General features: G+C 42.4%; 1 protein-coding gene across 22 annotated transcripts in view; it reads left to right on the forward strand.

The window, feature by feature from the left end:
- Positions 1-19,196, forward strand: part of SARNP (SAP domain containing ribonucleoprotein) — a 70,742-nt gene that overhangs the window by 49,221 nt on the left and 2,325 nt on the right. For 6 of the 22 annotated variants that reach the window (XR_013521836.1, XR_013521842.1, XR_013521832.1 and 3 more), the window contains 2 exons: positions 12,407-12,496; positions 15,095-15,265. The exons of 2 other annotated variants lie outside the window; for them this stretch is intronic. Coding sequence is in view for 7 of the 20 variants with exons in the window: in XM_054238445.2 (XP_054094420.1) it covers positions 12,407-12,496; positions 15,095-15,136 (132 nt within the window). In the remaining 13 variants the exon portion in view is untranslated. Of the gene's footprint in view, positions 1-12,383; positions 12,497-14,087; positions 14,312-15,094; positions 15,376-19,196 lie in introns of those variants that run through there. 14 more of the 22 variants (XM_054238445.2, XM_017976123.4, XM_002752586.6 and 11 more) reach the window with 9 other exon arrangements.

Genomic DNA, 19,196 nt, shown 5'->3' on the forward strand with positions numbered 1-19,196 from the left:
TCTGGACTTTATTTAATTAATTTATTTATTTTGAGGGGGTCTTTCACTCTTGTCACCAGTCTGGAGTGATGTGATGCAATCTCAGCTCACTGCGACCTCCACTTCCTGGGTTCAAGTGATTCTCTTCCCTCCGCCTCCTGAGTAGCTGGGATTACAGGTGCCTGCCACCATGCCTGGCATGGGGTTTCACCATGTTGGTCAGTCTGGTCTCAAACTGACTTCATGATCCTCTCATCTTGGCCTCCCAAAGTGTTGAGATTACAGGCTTGAGCCATCATATCCAGCCCCTTGATCTGGACTTTAGAAAGTAATTGTTGGTGCGAGTCTATTGGGGTATAGAGGAGGCAGTTACAGAATTTGCATATCATATCCATGCTTAGTTATGAGGTGGGTGAAAAGAAGGAGCAATTAGAAATGAACAGAGATGGTGCAGTGCCTCATACCTGTAATCCCTATACTTTGGGAGGCCAAAATGGGAGGATCACTTGAGCCCAGGAGTTGAGACCAGCCTGGGCAGCATAGTGAGACCTTGTTTCTACAAAAAAATAAAAAATTAGCTGAGCAGGATGGCATGCCTGAAATCCCAGCTACTTCTAAGGCTGAGGTGGGAGGATTGCCTGAGTCAGGGAGGTCCAGGCTGCAGTGAGCTGTGATCATGCCACTGCACTCCAGCCTGGGTGACAGAGCGAGAGACCCTGTCTAAAAAGAAAAAAGGCCAGTATGGTGACTCATGCCTATAATCCCAGCACTTTGGGAGGCCAAGGCGGGTGGATCACTTGAGGTCAAGAGTTCTAGACCAGCCTGGCCAACATGGTGAAACCCTATCTCTACTAAAAATACAAAATTAGCCAGGCGAGGTGGCGCATGCCTATAATTCCAGCTACTTGGGAGGCTGAAGCAGGAGAATCGCTTGAACCCGGGAGGCAGAAATTGCAGTCAGCCAAGATTGCACCACTACATTCCAGCCTGGGCAACATAGTGAGACTGTTTCAAAAAAAATCATTTATTTATTTATTTATTTTAGAGATGTGGGGTCTCACTATGTTGCCCTGTCGAGAGTACAGGATCAAGCCTGTATTAAAAATACATAATTAGCCAGGCCTGGTGGGCTGAGGCAGGAGAATCTCTTGAACTTGGGAAGTGGAGGTTGCAGTGAGCTGAGATGGCACCATTGCACTCCAGCCTGGGCGACAAGAGCAGAACTCTGTTTCAAAAAAAAAAAAAAAAAATTCCTTCTTTTCCTTCATATCAGTTCTGTAGGAAAAAAATGTCTGTGTGCTGCTACCTAGTTGCCTCCCTCTTTTCCCCACATAACTGCAGTGTTCCCTGATCTTGTTTTGGCATATTTTTTCCTGTATTCAACTATGATGAAAGATTCTCTCTGCTTCTCTATTTGAATTGTAGGAGAGCAGTAAGACAGGTATGCTACCCATAGTCCTCTGTGATTTCTTCACAGCTCTCTTTTTAGCCCTCACATCTCTGCAGCTGAAATATTGTTTGTAGGTAGCATAAAGTTTGGAATACCCCTAGCATTTATAGGAGAGAATTGGAGCAGGATGGCAGCCTTATTTGGACTTAATGAGAAATTTAAAAAAGTTGTTTGGCTGCGCAGAGAAAAAACAGTCATTAGAGTGAATTGCCAACCAACAGAATGGGAAAAAATTTTTGCAATCTACCCATCTGACAAAGGGCTGATATCCAGAATCTACAAAGAACTAAAATAGATTGACAAGAAAAAAACAAGCCTATTCAAAAGTGGGCGAAGGACATGAACAGACACTTTACCAGAGAAGACATACATGAGGCGAACAAACATATGAAAAAATGCTCATCATCACTGGTCAATGCAAATCAAAACTACATTGAGATACCACCTCACTCTAGTTTGAATGGCAATCATTAAAAAATCTGGAGACAACAGATGCTGGAGAGGATATGGGGAAATAGGAGCACTTTCACACTGTTGGTAGGAGTGTAAATTAGTTCAACCATTGTGGAAGACAGTGTGGCGATTCCTCAAGGACCTAGACGTAGAAATTCCATTTGACCCAACAATCCCATTACTGGGTATATATCCAAAGGATTATAAATAGTTCTACTATAAGGACACATGCACACAAATGTTCATTGTAGCACTGTTTACAATAGCAAAGACCTGGAACCAACCCAAATGCCCATCAATGATAGACTGGAAAGGGGAAATATGGCACATATGCACCATGGAATACTATGCAGCCATCAAAAACGATGAGTTCATGTCCTTTGTAGGGACATGGATGAACCTGGAAACCATCATTCTCAGCAAATTGACACAAGAACAGAAAAACCGCATGTTCTCACTCATAGGTGGGTGCTGAACAGTGAGAACACATGGACACAGGGAGGGGAGCATCACACACTGGGGTCTGTAGAGGGGAAATAGGGGAGGGACAGCGTGGGGTGGGGAGTTGGGGAGAGATAGAATGGGGAGAAATGCCAGATGGGGAGGAAGGCAGCACATCACACTTCCATGTGTGTACCTAGGCAACAATCTTGCATGTTCTTCACATGTACCCCAAAACCTAAAATGCTATAAAAAAAAATTGGAGGGAAAAAAAAAAAAAGTTGTTTGGTCTATATTTTTTCAAAGCTACTTGAAATTGGCCCGAAATAATGGTTGCACATAAGGATCACCAGGGGACCGTTTAAAGAATACAGCTCTGTAGGCCTGCCCTTTTGAGAATTAGATTTATTAGGTTGGGTTGTGGCCAGAAACCTGCATCTTGAAATACTTCAGATAAAAAGAATCTGTTTTTCTAGTGTTCACTCTAAATTTCTGATTGGTCAGGTAACTGTCCTTTCTTTTCTGTATGTTTTGGCTAAGACAGCATTTACTTCTCAAAAGTTTCAGCTTCCCTCTATTGATTTCTTGACATTTATGCCAAGCTCTGCATCGCTTATCCTTAAAAGCAGCAGCTTCTTGGCTTTTAAGGGAGGGAGATGGGGACTTTTAATAGAAACTTGATTTCCGGGGGTCTCATGTGTGAAGCCTTCATTTCCTCCACCTGCCTTGCTTTGTCCTACAATCAGCTAGAGCAAAACCGAAACGACCTCCTCTGGGGTTGAAGAGGAGTGGGGGTTGGGGAAAGAGCTTGATTTGGACAAGAGAAAGAAAAAGTGGTGGAAGCTAGTGAGTGAGAGAGTGTTGGTTCTGAGCTGACTGTGTTCTTGGGCTTCAAATCCTGTGAAGATATGAGGAGATACAGTTCTTGCTGATGTCTAATTGTGGTGTAACTTTAAAGTTCCTAGCACCCTACCAGCCTTAAAAAGTTGATACTGATCTCACAGTTGAAAGAGATTATTGAGAGTAGGTAAGATGGTTAAATTGGGTAGGTGTGTTATGTGTATGTGTGTGGATAGTGTTGGAGTGTCTACCATGTTATTTGCTAAGATGGTGTACTTGCCGCTAATCTGGTCTCTCACCTTCATCTACTCAAGCTCTGTGCAATGATTTTTGGGACCACCCCATGTTCTGTCATCTGGCTGGCCTAAAGGCTCAGGAATAAACTGGGGTAGGAGAGGTGACAGCTGTGTTTTTAAACATCGAAGTGTTTCTGAGAGAATAACTATCGGTTGCTGTCATTCATCCTGAGAGTATGAAATTGGAAGCTCACTTACCCTGGAGTGTTTCATAACCTTTACCTCTGGGAAGTCAGGGCCATGTCATCATTAATCTACCATCACCTGAAAGCCCCCAGGCTCTGATTTTCAGCCTGCCATCAGTCACGTGGCAGTAAGATTCAGGAAAAGTGGCCAAAAGGCTCCGTTTTCCTTTTTGCCACACTACCTTACATTCCCCTTAGAAATCAGATTGGCCTGAGAACTGTTAACATCTTAGTTTGGTAATTCACAAAGGGGGGCAGTTATTTGTTATATTTGTGAAATATGACCATCTTAGCTCTCTGTTAGCCTCTCCTCCATCATTCTAGGGAAGACTTCTGAGGGGGAAAATAATAGCAGTACCTGAGTGAGCTCCCCTGAAATGCCTCTTTCTACTTGTAAGGATTTTTGTGACTGGACTCTTTTAATTGGAATTTCTGCTTCTCAAACATGGTATAAGGAGGGATGATAAGTGAGTAAGCTTGTTAGCACAGGAATAGTGCCTGGCTTCGTTAATTCTTTTGGTCACAGAGAATAACGATGTTTCTTATTTGAATCCAGTAAAAGTACTCATGCTTTGTGTTCTTGGGAATTACTGAGTTCAAATTCCCTAATTATGCTTGAGTTAACGTAGCTTTGTTTCTCCTAGTTTCTTTTTATATGATCCAGAGTGGCACTGGTAATAAGATTGAAGAAGGTGAATGCTTTCAACACATAACTCATGGGGTGCTAATTAAATCAAATTAGACTCCTTCATGCAGAGTAAATAGCCATGGCCCCAAGCAAGGAGCAGTATTCTTTATTGTATTTAGGGTAAAATTAGTAAGTTTCTTTTTTTTTGTGGTATACACAGAATGTTTAAGCATAGTTTCTAAAAATGTTCTTATAAATTTGAATCTTGAAGACACAAGTTGGGTTTAGAAAATAACAAAGTTAGAACTCCATTTTGGGTGGACAAAGTAATGGTACTTTGCTATAAAAAGGGAAAAGACACGTTTGAAAACATCTGAGGTATTCAGCTGCCATTTGTTGCATCTGATCTTCCTTTTGCAGCTTAATTCCTGGCTATAGTATATATGCCATGGAAATCATTGCCAATAACCCTTAATTTAAAATTTCTAGTTATAACCTGGTAACTCTTTCCCCTCTCATTTTTTCCTCTTTCCCCTCTCTTTTTGTTCTCAGGACATTGAGTATTTTAAAATAAATTCCTTTATGTTTATAGAGGAATACATTCTTTTTTTTTTTTTTTTTGAGATGGAGTTTCACTGTTTTTACCCAGGCTGGAGTGCAATGGCACGATCTCGGCTCACCGCAACCTCCGCCTCCTGGGTTCAAGCAATTCTCCTGCCTCAGCCTCCCGAGTAGCTGGGACTACAGGCGCACACCACCATACCTAGCTAATTTTTGTATTTTTAGTAGAGACAGGGTTTCACCTTGTTGACCAGGATGGTCTCGATCTCTTGACCTCATGATCCACCCGCCTCGGCCTCCCAAAGTGCTGGGATTATAGGTGTGAGCCACCGTGCCCGGCCCTAGAGGAGTACATTCTTAAGGGACCAGCAGCAACCCTGTTAACTAACTGCACTTCATCTTGTTTTCTAAATTCCTATGTCTGGTTCTGTGTGTTTGCTTTTCATCTCTTGATCTCATGTTTCTCTCTTACCTTGATACTTCTGGCCTCTCTTTTCTAATAGAAACACAGATACTTCTCACCTTACAATGGGTTTTATGTCCTGATAAAAACCCATCTTAAGTCAAAAATGCATTTAATACACCTAACCTTCTGAACATCATAGCTTAGCCTGGCTGACCTTAAACATGACCAGAGCACTTACATTAGTATGCAGTTGGGCAAAAATCATGTAATACCAAGCCCATTTCATAATAAAGCATTGAATGTCTCATGTAATTTATTGAATACTGAAAGTGAAAAACAGAATGGTTGTATGGGTATGCTAAGTTTCTACTGAGCGTGGATTGTTTGCCATTGTAAAGTTGAAAAATCCTAAGTCAAAGCATTTGGTGACCATTTGTATATTCAAAGTCACTTGCTAAAGATAGGCCACACATTTGGCTTCAAACATTATGGCAGCCAGTAGAAAGAGAAAGCACAGTTGGACTGTTTGTGGTGATTCACAGGCTTCACAAGGTTAAAAACAAACAAGTTGACCAAGAAAAGCATAATTCTTTTGGATCTGGGGGCCAGAAGGAAAAATTCCCTCATAAGTCCTCATAATGCAGTTATGTAAAGAACGGTAGTATACATCTCTGTAGTAACTTGGTGAATTTGTAGGTCTTGTGAAGTTAAGGATGTTGTTATTCCTTAACTTTATCTTATTTGTTTCTCTATTCCCAGCACCTGACCCAAAGTAGCTACTCAGTTGATGATTTGACTAGTGAATGAATTAGTTAATTTTATGGCTGCAGTGCTATTGAAAATGTTGATTGAATCTGATGTCACATAATTCAGTGAAAGAGATTCCACAGGGGCCTTTAGAGAACCTGGGATTGGGTCTACATAGATAAAGGTTAGATCCTTGCCAAGTCCCCTCGTATATTACCTTATATAGATATCTTCTATTGGTAGTTTTTAATTATTAGCATTTATGAAAACGTGGCAGCCCAGGTTTTCAAGGTCTGAGAGATTGTTTGGCCTGGCATGGTGGCTCAAGCCTGTGATGCCAACCCTTTGGGAGGATCACTTGAGGTCAGGAATTCGAGACCAGCCTGGCCAACATGGTGAAACCCCATCTCAACTAAAAATACGAAAAATTAGCTGGGCATGGTGGCTCACGCCTGCAATCCCAGCTACTCAAGAGGCTGAGACAGGAGAATCACTTGAACCGGGAGTTGGAGATGTCAGTGAGCCAAGACTGTGCCATTGCACTCCAGCCTGGGCAACAGAGCGAGACTTTGTCTCTGGGTGCGGTGGCTCATGTCTGTAATCCCAGCCCTTTGGGAAGCCGAGGCAGGTGGATCACTTGAGGTCAGAAGTTTGAGACCAGCCTGGCTGACATGGAAACCCCGTCTCTACTAAACAAAACAAAAATTTGTCTCGTGTGGTGGCAGTCACCTATAATCCCAGCTACTTGGGAGGATGAGGCAGAAGAATTACTTAAATCTGGAAGGCATAGAGAGAGAGAAAGAGAGAGATACTAATAGAAAGAAAGAAGATGGTGATGGTTAATAGGACTTTGTGGAGAAGACTGATTCTGTATGGTAACTATTCTTCCACAACCAAAATTTTAACCCTTAGTTGTCTGTCCAAATATATACTCATTTTTCTTGCAGCTAAAGGGAGTTTTCTTGTTGCCTTGGTAATGGATCTGATTCTTACTCGCCTTTGGTGATTTCGCTCATTTATTTATTTGTATTTGTAAATTTTTGAGACAAGATCTCATTTTGTTGCCCGGGCTGAAGTGCAGTGGTGTGATGATGGCTCACTGCAGCCTCAACTTCCTTGGCTCAAGCAGTCCATCTCCATCAGCCTCTCGAGTAGCTGGAACCACAGGTGTATACCATCATGTCCAGCTAAATTTTTAAAAAAATTTTTTTGTAGACATGGGGTCTCGCTGTGTTGCCCAGGTTGTTTTCAAACTTCTGGACTCAAGTGATCCTTCCACCGCAGCCTCCCAAAGTGCTTGGGAGCAGGTGTGTACCACCATACTGGGTCACTGTGATTTCACTTCTTATCTAGAAGAATTAATGGCATTGTTAGCTTACATTTTGATTATGATCTCAAACTTTGTTTCAATGGCCAGGAGAAATACAGCAATAAAAATAATAGCTAAAATTTATTGAATATATTTTATAGTTCCTGTGTGCAGAGTACTCTTTACATGTGTAATTTATATCTTGGAGCAGGCTTGAATGTCTGTCTTTTCTCTTTCAGGTATTATTTTCAAGGGCTAAATTTGGAACTGTATTCTATAATGGAAAATACAATGATAGTAAGGGTATTTGGTTTTATTAAATATAAACCCAGGGCTAGGCATGGTGGCTCATTCCTATAATCCCAGCACTTTGGGAGGTAGAGGCTGGGAGGCAGAAACAGGTGGATTGCATGAGCTTAGGAGTTCAAGACCAGTCTGGGCAACATAGTGAAACCCTCTCTCTACAAAAAAACACAAAAATTAGCTGGGCGTGGTGGTCCCACCTATGCTACTTGGGAGGCTGAGGTGAGAAGCTCCCTTGAGCTTGGGAGGTGGAGGTTGTAGTGAGTCAACATCGAGCCACTACACTCCAGCCTGGGTGACAGAGTGAGACCCTGTCTCAAAAAAAAAGAAAGAAAGGTATATATACACACTATGCTTTCTATTCTTGTATAGGTACTTTCTTCTCTTTTGCATAATTCTTTCTCATCTTTATAAATGAAATCTTAAGAAAAGTGAACAAGGCAGGTAGTAGGCGCCATGAGGGTTGTATATGCTGAAATTACTGGCATCAGTCAGTTGGTTGGCTTGGTGTTTTAAATCTTGAAAAGGAAGAAGAGGGAGGAATTGAAATATATGGATTAATCTGAACGTCCAATGCCTGTGTTTGGCCAGTGAGGATAGTTTTCTCCTGATTTTGGATGCAAGTTATATGTTTTTAGGAGTATACATTTGATAGGAAATAAGGGCACTTCAGATTCAAGCACTTCTCTTCTCACACAGTATGCATGGGAAGAAAAAAGAGATTTGTTAGTAGTTGAGGGTTTCGAGGGAGGGTAGTGGGGGAGGGATGAAGAAGGGAAAGGTTTGCAAATGCATGTGGCACTGAGCTAGAGGGGTCACTGCTGCTTGCAGATGCCACAACCCTATTTGTGCACTTGAGCATGGCCTGAGGGAGCATTGGCCGATGAATGCAGAGAGACATGTGTTTTGATTGAGGTAATTTCCCTCAGATGGGTCTCACCATCCTATGAATCAAAACCTGTCGGCAAGAATCTAAATATGGAGTGAAGTTTATTGTACATTTGTTTCCATGCGACACCGTCACGCTAGAAGGGTCAAGTGAGAGAGAGATCATTAGAACGGTGTTGATTTACTGGGCCCAGTTGTGCACTTTCCCTACAGGGAAAGGAGGAAAGAGGCTTTAGGAGAGGAGCTGAGGGGTGCTGGGTGGGGAGGGAAGGGCAGGCTATTTGCGGAGGGTGAGGGAAAGATATATTGTTTTGTTTTGTTTTTCCCCTGGAACCCCTGATGGGTTTGGAACAGATGCTCTGCCTGTATCTCCAGAAGAGGCACCAAAGATCTTATTAAAAAGGGAAGCTAGGCTGGGTGTGGTGGCTCATGCTTGTAATCCCAGCACTTTGGGAGGCAAGTTGAAAGGATTGCTTGAGTCCAGGAGTTTGAAACCAGCCTGGGCAACATAGCAAGACCCTGTCTCTATTAAAAAAAAAAAAAAATTGCCAGGCATGGCATATACCTGTAGCCCTAGCAACTCAGGAGACTAAGGTAGGAGGATCACCTGAGCCCAGGAATTCAATATTACAATGAGCCGTGATCATGCTACTGTACTCCAGCATGGCAACAGAGTAAGGCCCTGTCTCTAAAAAGGTGGGAGCGAGGCACGTGACTCATGGAGAAACCAAACTTCCCATTTCAGGATATGGCAAAATAAAGAACCAGGAGGAGCAAAACTGGCCTGCACATTACAAGTGGACATATGTTGGCGGAGGGCATGGCCTCAGGGTTTGTGCTGATATAATGTCTGGGTTTCAAAAGTCATACCTCCTCTGTGATTTGAACTTGCTGGAGTACTGCTAGTGCTAAATTGAATGGAAAAAAGTTTATAGTGGTAGTTTAACAAGATATTGGTCTAGTGTAGTCTTGCCTCTCCACAAGAAGGTATGTTTCATTTATTTTCCTGCAAACTGTTTCCTACTTGGCCAGGAGACTTGGTGAAGAATATATCAACTAGAGCATTCTAGAGGTTCTCAATTTGAAATATCCATTTATGTCCTGTATTCGCTTCATCTTAGTGGTAGTAGACAAAAGTCAAGAAAACTTTCTCCTTTTACTTTGTTAGTAAAAAATGTGGTGGGACTTAATGTTTGTTGGAAACCTTCTGTATTCTTTTATTTTTGAGATGGAGTTCACTTTTGTTGCCCAGGCTGGAGTGTAGTGGCAGGATCTTGGCTCAGTGCAACCTCTGCCTCCTAGGTTCAAGCAATTCTCCTGCCTCAGCCTCCTGAGTAGCTGGGATTACAGGCATGCACCATCACTCCCGGGTATTTTTTTTTTTTTTTTAATTAGTAGAGATGGGGTTTCTCCATGTTGGTTAGGCTGGTCTCAAACTCCTGACCTCAGGTGATCTGCCCACCTCTGCCTCCTAAAGTGCTGGTATTATAGACATGAGCCACCGCGCCTGGCCCCTTATTCTTTTATTACATCTTAACAAATGGAATAGCCAATTAGGCAAAATTAGAAACAGATTCAGCTGCCAGGTGTGGTGGTTCATGCCTGTAATCCCAGCACTTTGGGAGGCTGAGGCAGGCAGATCATGAGGTTGAGAGATGGAGACCAGCCTGGCCAACGTGGCAAAACCCCGTCTCTACTAAAAATATTAAAATTAGCTGGGCATGGTGGCACACTCCTGTAGTCCCAGCTACTCAGGAGGCTGAGGCAGGAGAATCACTTAAACCCAGGAGGCAGAGGTTGTAGTGAGCCAAGATTGCACCACTGCACTCCAGCTTAGTGACAGAGTGAGGCTCTGTCTCAAAATAAAAAGTAAAAAACAAAAAACAGATTCAGCTGAGAAAAACTTTAGTACAAGATTAGTAACTAGAGTTCTTTCCCTAGGTCCTTAGTTACTTATAAATTGTTAGGTATGTGGTATGATAGAAAGAAGAAGAGGCCCTAGTATTGTTGACCTGATTATTTGAGTGAAGTGATTAAAATTTATCAAATTTTTTTAGCTAAGGGTCCTGGTGATCCTTCTTCCTTGGGAATTAAGCACTTAATTGTCCTACTGTTCTTCCAAAGAAATACGTATGTGAGATACCTTGAGGAGGGGTAAAGCTAAGAAAGTGGATTCTCGAGTAAAATGTCCTGGGTTCCAATCCTGGTATTATTTGTGAGATTTTGGGCAAGTCAATCTCTCCAAGCCTCAATTTTCATATTTATTAAATGAATATAATTATAGTGCCTACTCCATATGCTTATTATAACAAGTAGATGATGCCAGATGCAGTGGCTCATGCCTGTAATCCCAACACTTTGGGAGGCTGAGGCAAGAAGAGAATAGCTTGAATCTGACAGGTGGAAGTTGCGGTGAGCCAGGATGGTGCCACTGCACTCCAGCCTGGGTGACAGAGCAAGACTTTGTCTCAGGAAAAAAAAAAAAGTAGTAAACGAGATATTGCATGTACAGAGCGGCACACAGTACCTGTCACATACTAAGCACTCAGATGTTCATGGCTATAGCGTTATTTTAATTGATGATTATTAAGGACAAGAATATTTCTTTTTTCCTTTGAACCTGGCTTAATGTTTTTACAAAAGAGTACATTAATGAGGTATCCACTATGGATTTGCTGGTGGTCATAATGAGAAAGGCAGAAAAACTGTGTAGGCTGTAGTTTATTCTGATAATATACTCTGATTAAATGGTAACTTATGTAAGATTCTTTACGGCTTGATAGCCGTCATTCTTTCTTAGGTTCCTTGCTACTCACTAGAAAGCAGGTGCAGCAAAAGGGAGAACATGAACATCTTTCTCAAACTAAAAGAGTTACAGAAAAACCAAGACAGTACTCCTGCCTGCTGTGTTCATACACCTGGACTAGTTAAACAAATTGAGCACAGAAAGCTGGATAGCTGCCCTGCTTTTGATTTGTACAGGTGGCTGCTGTGGCCACAGGGACAAAGGCAACTCCTTGGTTGGGGTTGAGAGTAGAGGCATTGAAAAATTCCTGTGTTTCTGTACGTCTTTTGATTGCCTTTGCTTTTGACCGCATGGTTTTGGGACACCTAGAGACACAGCCTGCCTATACATTGTAGGAATATAATTTCCTTGAGATTTAAAAATAAATCCAGCCCGTAAGCACCACACAGACATTCTTTAAAAGTCTGTTTAATCAGGCACGGTGGCTCATGCCTCTAATCCTAGCACTTTGGGAGGCCGATACGGGCAGATCACTTGAGGTCTGGAGTTTGAGACCAGCCTGGCCAACATGGTGAAACCCCATCTCCACTAAAAATACAAAAATTAGCCAGGTGTGGTGATGCGCGCCTATATTCCCAGCTACTCGGGAGGTGCAGGTTCCAGTGAGCTGAGATTGTGTCACTCAACTCCAGCCTGGGTGATGAAGTAAGACTCTGTCTTAAAAAAAAAAAAAAGTTGTTTGAACTCTTTTTTTTTGGAGCAGGTGGGTGTGGAGACAGAGTCTTGCTCCATCACGCAGGCTGGGGTGCAGTGGTGTAGTTTAGCTCACTGCAACCTCCATTTTCTTGCCTCAGCTTCCCGAGTAGCTGGGATTGCAGGCATGTGCCACCATGTCCGGCTAATTTTCTGTTTTTAATAGAGACGAGGTTTCTCCATGTTGGCTCAGGCTGGTCTTGAACCCTCAACCTCAGATGATCCACCTGTCTTGGCCTCCCAAAGTGCTGGGATTACAGTTGTGAGCCACCATGCCCAGCCTGTATCTTATCTCTTTATGTGATCATTAGTTCTTGTCACAAGGTTGGTTAGCACATTGTAACCAATAAGTTATTTCATTCCCATTTACTTGGTGAATGGAGGCTAATTTGTTTCAGCTCTTTTGTTTGTTCCTGAATAGTCTGAAGATGATGAGAAACTGAAAAAGAGGAAGGAACGATTTGGGATTGTCACAAGTTCAGCTGGAAGTGGAACCACAGAGGATACAGAGGTAAAAATATACCTGGAATGCTTCATAGACCTTGAGGGAAATGAGAGTGAATGAACTGAATGGAGAAATGCTGTTTCCTCACCTACTTATTTATTTAGTAGAGATGGGGTTTCTGTTGCCCAGGAAGTGAGAGTGGAGAAACACTTTGTAGAGATGGGGTCTCATTCTGTTGCCCAGGCTGGTCTCAAACTCCTGGGCGCAAACAATCCTCCCCTGGCCACCCACCTAATTCTTAAGTGCCCAAATATTTTGCCTTTTGCTTGATAACTTTTTTTCCTGGATGAAGTGGCAACACTGAATTCTGTCAATATACTTAATTCAGTGTTAAGAGTCTATTAGACTAATGGTAAAGAGTATAAGGTTTTGAATCAGGCCTTGGATTTTAAAAAAAGTGGTTCTGGGCCAGGTGTGACTCATGCCTGTAATCCTAGCACTTTGGGAGGCTGAGGTAGACAGATCTCTTGAGCCCCAGAGTTCAAGACCAGCCTGAGAAACATGGAGAAACCCTGACTCTACTAAAAATATAAAAATTGGCCAGACGTGGTGGCACACACCTGTAGTCCCAACTACTCAGGAGGCTGAGATAGGTTGGATCACTTAAGCCGAGGAGGTAGGAGGTCAAGGCTACAGTGAGCTGAGATGGCATCACTGCACTGTGGCCTGCACAAGAGAGTGAGACCCTGTCTCAAAGAAAAAGGCTCTGCCACTTAGTATTAATAAGTTATAGTACTTCCTGAGCTTCAGTTTCATCATCTGAAAAGTAGAGATAATATGCCTACCTCAACATGATATTTAAATAATAAAGTGATTCTGTATAAAAAGGGATAGTTTTAAAGTATTTAATAAGTATTGATTGTACCTAACTCCCTTCTGGAAAAGGACAATGGACTCAAATCAGACTTCCTCTTCCTGTCACTTTATTTACAAATAGGTGGGGTTTTTTTGTTGTTTTTGTCTTTTTTGAGATGGAGTCTCACTTTGTCTCCAGGCTGGAGTGCAGTGGCACAATCTCGGCTCACTGCAGCCTCTGCCTCACGGGTTCAAGTGATTCTCCTGCCTCAGCCTCCTGAGTAGCTGGGATTACAGGTGTGTGCTATCACACCCAGCTAATTTTTGTATTTTTAATAGAGACCAGGTTTCATCATGTTGGCCAGGATCTCTTGACCTTGTGATCCACCTGCCAAAGTGCTGGGATTACAGGCATGAGCCACCATGCCTGGCTGCAAATAATTTCTCAAAATGAAAGAATCCCAGCACTTAAGGAGGACAGTGTGGGAGGATCACTTGAGGGCAAGAGTTGGAGAGTGGCCTGGACAACATAGCAAGACCTCATCGCTACTAAAAATTAAAAAAAAATTTAGCCAGATGTGGTGCTGTAGTCCCAGCTACTCCAGAGGCTGAGGTGGAGGTTGCAGTGAGCTCAAATTGCGCCACTGCAACTCAAGCCTGGGTGACAGAACAAGACTGTCTCAAAAAAAAAAAAAAAAAAAAAGTATATTATTAGGGTGTTCTTGCATTGCTATAAAGGAGAAATACATGAGACTGGGTAACTTAAGAAGACAAGAGGTGTAATTGGCTCACAATTCCACAGGCTTTATGGGAAGCATGGTGCTGGCATCTGCTTGGCTTCTGAGGAGGCCTCGGGAAGCTTACAATCATGGTAGAAGGCCAAGGCGGGGGCAGGCACATCACTTGGCCAGAGCGGGACCAAGAGAGAGGGGGAGGTGCCACATACTTTTAAACAGCCATATCTTGCAAGAACTGTCTTGAGGACAGTACCAACAGGATGATGCTTTATGAAAAGCTTCTTTATGAGTAAGTATCAGAATCAGTCTTATAAATTAAACCCCTGAAAAGTTTAGAGTTAAATCAGCTAACTTTTAACTAGGAAAAAGCGAGAGGAGTTTGTATTCTGGTAGGGCCAGTGGTTGGGAGTGCACATGAAGGACTGTGTGCCATTCTGTGAGTCACTTCCCGAACCAAAAGTCTTCCCTAACCATTTTGTGTCCTTTCCAGTGTTGCTGCCTCTTTTACGAGCTCTATGATAGGGACTCACCCACACACCACTCACTGCCTATTCGTACTGTTGGCATCAAAGATTTATATGCCTTTCTGGAGGCCTAACGAATAGCTACTGCCTGGACCTGACTGCTCAGAAGGGCATCTCCTTCACCTCTGTGAATAGCATTGGTTAATTCATTTTCCTCTGTAATCTTCCATCTCCCCATTGACTGGAAGACTTTCCCCAGCCTGTTAAGAGCCCATTGTTTCCAGGCTGGCTTGATCTCAGGCTGGGTGGCCTTCTCTCCTTCAGGAATTTCCCCATTTTCTACCACTGTTCTTCTCTCTGTCCCTTGCCCCCAGTAATTTTTTTTCCTTCTCACTCTCCTTACCCACTAAACTTTGCCAACTCTAACTGGATAATTGGAAAGATTGCAGAGATTGAGGAATGAAATCTCTTGCTGCCAAGCTCGAGTCTGGGCCATCCTTCTTTCTTGGGCCTTGTGACAGTTCATGTGAGTTTGGATTAAAGCAGCCAGGAACCCTGGCAACTATTGTCTTCAATCTAATTTTTTTCTTCTTGCTTCTTCTTTACAGGCAAAGAAGAGGAAAAGAGCAGAGCGCTTTGGGATTGCCTGATGAAAAGTTCTTGTTACTTTCTGTTCTCCAGTGTTTTCCATTTCTCTGATTCTTCTTGGTCACATATATACCTAAATGCACAGTCATGTGCCTACATCCTGCCTCGCAATGAGGGAGCATGTACCCCAGGTACATCCGTGAACTGCAGCAGCAGTTTGACTTATTGCTGTTTCAGCTTTAAGGTTGTTGTGTTTCTGTTTTTGATTATGTTGCTTGTTAATAAAAAAAAAAAATAGAAAGAGAACAGTGTGTTTTATTAGGTGCTCCTTTGATTTATTGGAGCCAGAATAGACCAGATAAGGGGAGCTTCAGGGGCAAATAGTATAGACAATTGACCATAACACTTTTTTTTTTTTTTTTTAATAAAGACGGGGTTTCACCATGTTGGTCAGGCTCTTGAACTCCCGACCTCAGGTGATCCGCCTGCCTTGGCCTCCAAAGTGCTTGGATTACAGGCGTGAGCCACCACGCCCGGCCTGGCCATAACACTTTTATCCCTTAGAAGAGAAGACAAGAAAAAGGATCGAGTTTACCCTTTAAGCCTATTTATTCCCTTCTCTTATACTCACAAGCATTTTTTATCCTCTATGAAGAGGTTAAGTTACCCACCCACCAAGTCTTTACTCCAGCAGCTTGTAGTGACCCACTGAAATAAAATAAGGGAGGTTTTAGGTGGTGCAGAGGATATAAATACAAGGACAATGATTAGTAGCCTTTTGTTATGAGCTAATAATGCAGGCTTTTTCTTGGATAAAATAGAGCCCAGGGTCCCAAATTAAAGGAAAAAGGCCCTATTTTCAAGGGTGGCCTGATACGATACTGTATGGTTTCAGCCAAAACCGATATGTGGGACCTTGTTGGTTAGTCAGTTTAGGAAGGGAGATGGGCTGGATATCCCTCAGAGATAGAAGAAATTTTGTATAGGGAATCAAAGCATGACAGAGGATGTCAGCACTGTTAAGCATTATTACATAAATCATTGGGAACATAAGCAGTGGAACTGGAGGCTTCAAGTTCATGTAGATCTGAAACCTACGATTTAATCTTTTTGGATGTGTTAGTATAGTACAGAGTTTCTCCTCTTAAATCTTTATATAAGCTTGGTTTTTGTTTGGGCTATTTTTGGTAGTAAGGCTTAGGAACGTGGCGCCTCCCGTGAAAACTTTGGTACTATGATCTGATCCCATGTTGCTGTGGTGTAATCCTTTATCCTTATTTCTACTAAAACCTGCCTGGTTTTGTGCTTAATGAAATGGTAATGGTTCGATCATCTTTCTAACATCAAGAATCTCTTTATTTCTCCAGAGCCTCTGGTTGGTGAGGAAGGCAGGGACCTAAAGTTTAGATACTTTAGGAAAACTGTGCCTTGGAGAGCAGATCCAAAAACTACTGCCCATTTGTTGTGAAGTTTGCCCCATTCTGAGACTTTGGAGAAGTAAACAAATGGGAATGCTGGTTAAATTTTTGACACTTACTCAACCAAATAAACCTTTCAGTTGGAATGACCTTCCCTCTTTCCTTCTTTTCTGTCTGCCTCTCTTTTCCTTACCTCAGGCTCTTATTTTGAGGCTCCCTTTCCTCTCTCTAGTCTGTCTTCATCTGAAAACAGAAGTAGAGAGAATATATATGATTTGTAATTTGAGAGATTATAGATTCTATTATGGTTTCTACCCTAGTATGGTTTTACAAAGAGAAAAATAGGTAAAAGAATAGAGCAGATGCTGATTCGTAACTGGAGCAGTGGATCCTTCGGAAGTTTTCTTCACTTTGTGTCTTTATCCTCTGTAACGTTCCAGAAAGGTATTCAGCCTTACTTTCCAGGATTCTCTTCTTGAAGCCTAATTATTCTCCTCACTCATCTTACTTTCTCCAGATCTTTGAACAGTGTTTTTAAATTTGTGGGGATTTTTTTTCTTACTAACCTTTTTCATCCCATTACAGCAGCTATTTGTACTGGAGGTTAGTCAGAAGTCTCTAACCTCCAAGCCAGATCACCAAATCCTCCCCATCCTATCTCATTATAGTATTCTCCAATTACTCTTTTATTTAGGTTACCTTTTTCCTAATTCGGTTTTAAAATAGTAATTCCATTTGGAGAAGGAACAGACATCGAGGCTTGTAATTCTTTACCTGAGATCTTAGTACTCTTCCTTCCTATCCCCTAGTTTCCCTACTATAGCTTATCCATATCCAGATGTGGTTAACTGATTCCAATTCCTGAAGCTGTGACATTCTCTGCATACCTAAAAGCTCTTAATGAGGGAGTCTATAAAAGCTATGGGGAGAACTAGCTTCCTAAGCTGTAAATCTGTACCTTTTTATGGTTCTCTAGGATTATTCTCTTTTTTTTCCCCACTTTCTAAACTGCCCAGCCCCCCCCACCCCATCCCTTAAGAACTGCTGAAGATAGAGGCTAGAAGATTTTGTGGGGATGAGGGCTATAGGAAGGAAGATGTGAATAAGGGCAGGACTTCTTGGTTTTGAGTCCTCTTGCTGTGTCTGACATGAGGAGTGAGAGAGGAACTTAAGGGAGGATAACTTTTTTCCTGTTCTCTTATACGGAGGGCCTCTGGCAATGCCAGTTATTTCTGATTATTGGAATCCCCCCAAAATTTAACCTCCCCTTCTCTTGCCATACCCAGGCTTTTCTTGTTTTTCCCTCCAAAGGGATTGAAAATTCCAGTTTCACATCTTTGCAGATTCTTTGAGGCCAAGGTGTTCCCAACTTTCTTGTTATCTCTTTCCCCTATGTTGTTCCTGTATTTAGGTTTCTACCTCTCGGATCACTTTTAATAGGATCGATTTAGAATGTAATATTGTTTAGCCGGGCACAGTGGCTGACGCCTGTAATCCCAGCACGTTGGGAGGCTGAGGCGGGTGGATCACCTCAGGTTGGGAGGAGACCAGCCTGACCAAATGGAGAAACCCTGTCTCTACTAAAAATACAAAATTAGCCAGGTGTGGTGGTGCATGCCAGTAATCCTGGCTACTCAGGAGGCTGAGGCAGGAGAATCGCTTGAACCTGGGAGGCAGAGGTTGCAGTGAGCCGAGATTGCATTGCACTCCAGCCTGGGCAACGAGAGCGAAACTCTGCCTCAAAAAGAACAACAACAACAAAGGAGTGTCATATTGTTTAACAACTATTTAGGTTTAATTTCTTATTCTACCACACTAGCTCCGAGACCCTGGGCAGATAATCATTCTCTTTATCTGCTATGTGAATTATGTGATATTCTCATACCATGTATTCACACTATAATTTGTTTACCATAATTTGCATAGTAATCATTCAATAAGCATTAGCTCTGAATCTTACTAGGTGATCAGGGTACAGTGGAAATACATGTTTCTTTATCTGAGTAGGTTCTAGCTTGGGTAGGGGGTGTGAGTGCCCTAGTTTGAACATGGTGTATGTGCATACACCCAATTATGTAATTGTATTTGGAGAAAAAGAAAAAGCAGAGTCCCATTTGCTCCCTCAATCCCAGCTCACCTGCAGGAAAGCTGACATTGTTGCCTGGAACATTGACTTTCCTGCTTTTACCCCACTACTGACCAGAAGCTATAAATGCCACTGCCTGCTGATTCTTAGCTTGGGGCCCCTGCCATTTAAAATATAGGCAAGGGCAGAGTATAGGATAACTTCTCATGTACTTCGTTGGAGGATGTTTTAGGATAAAGAAGACTTGTAAAAAATCATCTTGAGTAGTCTTTTTTGGGTGTTCTCTCAACACAGGATACAAATGAACAGTAGGGAGAGAAAACCCATTTTCAGCTCAGGCTAAAGTTAGGGGTAGTTATGGATGTAGTTCCCTTGGGAAGATAGAATACATAACACTTCTGCTACTCAACCAGTTCCAGCCTCAGTCTTGTAGTTGGTCTTGGGAGGGGTCAATGTGCTCATAGAACTGACAGGACAGGGAAAGCAGAGCAGTATGTTGAACCCTCAGTAGCCCTGTCCCCAGTTCTGGATCAGGTTGATGTCACAGGAGCTTTCCTTATTTTTACTATATTTTTTTAAGAGACAAGGTCTTACTATGTTGCTCAACTGGGAATACAG

The sequence above is a fragment of the Callithrix jacchus genome, chromosome 9, assembly GCF_049354715.1.
Source record: "Callithrix jacchus isolate 240 chromosome 9, calJac240_pri, whole genome shotgun sequence".
Lineage (NCBI taxonomy): Eukaryota > Metazoa > Chordata > Mammalia > Primates > Cebidae > Callithrix > Callithrix jacchus.